Source organism: Castanea sativa, chromosome 7 (assembly GCF_040712315.1).
Source record: "Castanea sativa cultivar Marrone di Chiusa Pesio chromosome 7, ASM4071231v1".
In the NCBI taxonomy this organism is placed as follows: Eukaryota; Viridiplantae; Streptophyta; class Magnoliopsida; order Fagales; family Fagaceae; genus Castanea; species Castanea sativa.
The window spans coordinates 1,721,822-1,722,888 of record NC_134019.1 but is presented as its reverse complement, the minus strand read 5'-3'; the positions used below and the strand labels follow the sequence as shown (position 1 = coordinate 1,722,888).

Sequence of the window (1,067 nt, the reverse complement as noted above, 5' to 3'; positions counted from 1 at the left end):
AATTTAACACGCTCTTATGAACCGTCAATGGATTTAAGGAAATTCCATCCAAAAGCCAAGTAAAAATCTTGTTTGATGGTAAGAAATCCATGACACAAAACCCTATAAGGTAATAATTTTATTTGCTACCATACAAATACAGGACACAAACCACACAGCACAAATGAACAATATAAATATGATAGTTCCTCTCTTTCCTCTCCTCTGCCCCTCACACAACATATCACACACTCTGAGAAACAGAGAGAAACAGAGAGATCGAAACTTCAATGTTCTGTCTTGAGCCATGGTTATCACAAGTTCAGAGAGTCGCTCACCCACCACCAAAGTCCCTTCAGGGCCTCCTCCAATTGAAGTCTTATCAGTAAAATGTGAGTCTTGTGGATTCACAGAGGAGTGTACCCCTGCATACATTCATCGCGTCAAAGAGCGGTACCAAGGCCGCTGGATATGCGGGTTATGTGTGGAGGCGGTGAAGGATGAGGTGATAAGATCAGACATGCTTATCTCTACTGAAGAAGCTCTTAACCGCCACATAAGTTTCTACAAGAAATTCAGATCCTTACGTTCTAGCTCTTTAAAACAAGGAGCAGAGCACCCCATCTCTGCTATGGGCAGGGTTCTCAGGCGAAGCATGGACTCCCCAAGACATCTTCGCTCTAGTTCAAGTTCTGATTTGAAAGTTGTTGAAGGAGTTCGTAATTCTGGGTTGGTACGCTCTGAAAGTTGTGTCCCTTATCTGTCCCGTTAATTGGGTATTTCATAATTGAAACTTCTTATGGTAAACATGAAAAACAGAGTTCCTCTGTTTTTTCTTTTTTGAATGGCTTTTTTGGTCGAATTCGTATACTCGTATGGTTTTGGGAAAATGGATGCTGATTCTCATGAGATATGTTATTATAAAAAGAAAAACAAAATTTCTGTACTTTTTCATTTTGTATATAATATAATTGACAGACCAGCTCTAAACAAAATTTCCAAGTTATAGTCTCTTCTTGTGCTCTGTTTCTCAAATTCTGCAAGTCCACAAATTTGGCTTCTCTAAGGCCTAAGGGAGTAATCCTCGT

At 39.7% G+C, this 1,067-nt stretch overlaps 1 protein-coding gene across 1 annotated transcript; it reads left to right on the top strand.

Moving 5' to 3' along the window:
- Positions 1–286: 286 nt before the first annotated feature.
- Positions 287–751, top strand: LOC142643145 (uncharacterized). Its single transcript, XM_075817686.1, has one exon. The coding sequence runs from the start codon at positions 287–289 to the stop codon at positions 749–751; it is 465 nt and encodes a 154-aa protein (XP_075673801.1).
- The last annotated feature ends 316 nt before the right edge of the window (positions 752–1,067 follow it).